Genomic DNA, 3,016 nt, shown 5'->3' on the forward strand with positions numbered 1-3,016 from the left:
AGCTGGATCGACAGCTAGAGGTGGTGCAGTCGTTCTCACTGCAAATAAAGTAATAAGATATGGTTAATGACAAGAATTACGGTGAATCAGACGTAACAGTCGCACATATGGAAAGTATATGGTTGGTGTAAGATTATTGATATTTGAACAGACATCAGTTTCATTCTACAACGGCAAACGTTAATAGTGCGTTTAAATGCAGGAGAAATGACAATTTTCTTTAGTAATTATTATATATTTCCTTTATGTTATATATTGAGTGCATCAATATAAGCAAACAGTTACTTTATCTCGTGCATATTTACCTCAGCATTGCTCCAGGCGTATGGACTACCATCAGGTCTATGTGTTTGTGAGCAGACGAGATCATTGTCTGTAGTTCCTGCTGCAGCTGCCGAAAGCTTGGTCGTTCACTAGGTACGAGTTCCCAAGCACTCTGCATCAGTTCATATCTGATGAAATAAATATACCGTTATAGCCTGTGCTCTAAAACTGCCATTGTTCAGGGCAAGGACACTGCGTATTAGTCGAATACTTTATATTACGATTGATTTAACCAGTTGGGAATTACCGTTCAGGTAAAGTTATGTTTATTGAGTGTATACTTACAGCTGGGTGGAACAGTAGTCTGACTGCTTGAGTCTATTTCCATCCAGAAGATACGGCAGCATGTCTTCTTCCTTAATTCCCGAATAGAGCTCGTTGCCAAGCGTCGTTATTTCCCATAGCAGTACACCGAACGCCCAGACGTCAGAAGCCTCTGACCGCTGTCCAGTTTGAAGTATCTCTGGTGCAGCGGATTGGACGGGAATAGTATGTGTATCTGTGCAGAAAAAGCAGAACATGTTAGGCCATGTTATCAGGTTTCACACATTAACAATATTAGCGTGGAATAACTTATATCTTACAGTCGTCGTCTTTATATTAAAATCAACAAATCAACAATGGATACAAATAACTGTATATTTCTCTGCTTGCACGAAGATACGTTCGTCTAATTACAAGCTTACCTGACATAATTCCAGCCTGGCTTGACTGTGAGTGACTGAAGTCACAGAGCTTCACCGTTCCCTGATCTGTTACGAGAATGTTTCTTGCAGTGACGTCACCGTGATTGAAGCCCTTCTCTGTCACGTACGTCTGCGGGAAGAATGACATGATAAATACGTCACTTTGCAATTTATTACAGATTAGTTTACTATCGCAGTAAATTTTCCAAACCATAACGAGCCGATTATATCCAAAGAATATAACCCATATTATTGATTATCGGATCCCTATAATGGGATATTTATAAACGTACCATGCCATTGGCAATTTGCCATGCCCAGCCAAGCAACGTGACTGCAGTTGCTTGGATTTGTTCCTGTCTTCCAAGGCTGTCCACACCGGTGTAAATTATAACCATTCTCCCTCCAGTTGACATCAGATCTCCCTCCATATGTAGTTTCCTGCAATAAACAATTGTTTTTTGCTTTATGCGGGACATGGGATATTTGTACCCAATAATAATCTGTTACCAAGCAGTTATTGCCCGTCTTTTACACTTGGGTCATAGTTTTATGGTTAATACTTCTATGGTTAACATATGTACCTGAGCAGGTTGCGCAAGCTTCCACTACCAGCATATTCTGTGATGAGTGTGATAGGTTCAGTGACAGTGATGGCTCCAATGAGGCCGATGACGTTAGGGTGTGCTCCTAGCTGCTTCATCACAGATGTCTCATTCATGAGCACCTTCCGGCCATGCTGCGTGTTATCTACACGAAGTAAATTTCCATGTTTATGTCGGAGAGTACTAATAAACGTATAGAAACTGTAGAATATATGCCATTAAGTTACTTTATCACGTCCAGACGTCCTTCATTATGATAATCGTTTTCTGCTTAATAGACAGTTTACATCAATAATTCAGCAAACAGAGACAATTCATTAAGCCACTTTACGAATATTGTTTATGAAGATTATCTTATATAATATTTGATCATTTACCTTTGCATGTCTTCACAGCAACGATTCTCTCCCCCGTGCGTCCCATGTTCACTTGACTGAAGGATCCTTTTCCAATCCTGTGTCCAATAGTTAGGCTGCCTGGCTCAAGCTCCCATTTGTCTTGAATTACTACCAGGGGGCTCTGAAGCTGACTGTCACTCTCAACTGTAAAACAGTAAAACAGTCGCTTAGAACAGCAGCAATGAGCGTCAGTAGGAAATAGTACACCCACTATAAAAGTAGTACACTGTGTCGGAATAGTCACAACTGCGATAGGAAATAGTAACGACGCCCACGTAAGAAATGTACATCCGCGTAGGAAATAGTACACTGCAATAGGAAATAGTACACCCACGTAGGAAAATAGTACAACTGCAATTAGGAAATAGTACACGCCCCGTAGGAAATAATACAATCTGTGTAGGAATAGTACACACCCACGTAGAAATAGTTACAACTGCATAGGACAATAGTACACCACTTGGAAATAGTACAACCGGCATAGGAAATAGTACAACTGCATAGGAAATAGTACATCCCACCGTAGAAATATACACCCACGAGGAAATAGTACACGCTGTAGGAGAATAGACACCCCACGTAGGAATGTACAACTGCATAGGAAATAGAGTACACCCCGGTAAGAAATAGTACAATTGCATAGGAAATAGTAGCGAGCCCACGTAGGAAAGTAGGTACAAACTGCATAGCGAAATAGTACACCCACGTAGACATAGTACACCCACGGTAGGATAATAGTACATTCCCACGTAGGAAATAGTGACAACTGCGCTTAGGGAAACCGTAAGGCTGCGTAGGACAAACAGTAACTATGTAGGAAACAATACATCCCCAACCGTAGGAATAGTAGGCCTATATATGCGTAGAAAATCGGAAAAGCATCCACGGTTACACACAATTCTGAACGCTTCGCTTTTCGACTAGTAAGTTCAAGACTTTCCGACTTTCAGATTACTCACGACTTAGTTGTGTAAGGCAGCGGGTCACGCGACCCCGGCAATGG

The 3,016-nt window shown here is 41.2% G+C and overlaps 1 protein-coding gene across 1 annotated transcript in view; it reads right to left on the reverse strand.

Annotated features, from left to right (window-relative positions):
* Positions 1–2,168, reverse strand: part of LOC106819897 (tyrosine-protein kinase receptor Tie-1-like) — a 2,817-nt gene extending 649 nt beyond the window's left edge. Inside the window, exons 1-7 of the mRNA XM_014824471.1 lie at positions 1,993–2,168; positions 1,595–1,760; positions 1,304–1,451; positions 1,011–1,140; positions 610–823; positions 306–452; positions 4–38 (exon numbers count right to left, since the gene is read on the reverse strand). Coding sequence (XP_014679957.1) covers positions 4–38; positions 306–452; positions 610–823; positions 1,011–1,140; positions 1,304–1,451; positions 1,595–1,760; positions 1,993–2,038 — 886 coding nt within the window. The 5' untranslated portion in view covers positions 2,039–2,168. The remainder of the gene's footprint in view (positions 1–3; positions 39–305; positions 453–609; positions 824–1,010; positions 1,141–1,303; positions 1,452–1,594; positions 1,761–1,992) is intronic.
* Between the last annotated feature and the right edge of the window lie 848 nt (positions 2,169–3,016).

This window comes from Priapulus caudatus, unplaced genomic scaffold (assembly GCF_000485595.1).
Source record: "Priapulus caudatus unplaced genomic scaffold, Priapulus_caudatus-5.0.1 Scaffold5009, whole genome shotgun sequence".
Lineage (NCBI taxonomy): Eukaryota > Metazoa > Priapulida > Priapulimorpha > Priapulimorphida > Priapulidae > Priapulus > Priapulus caudatus.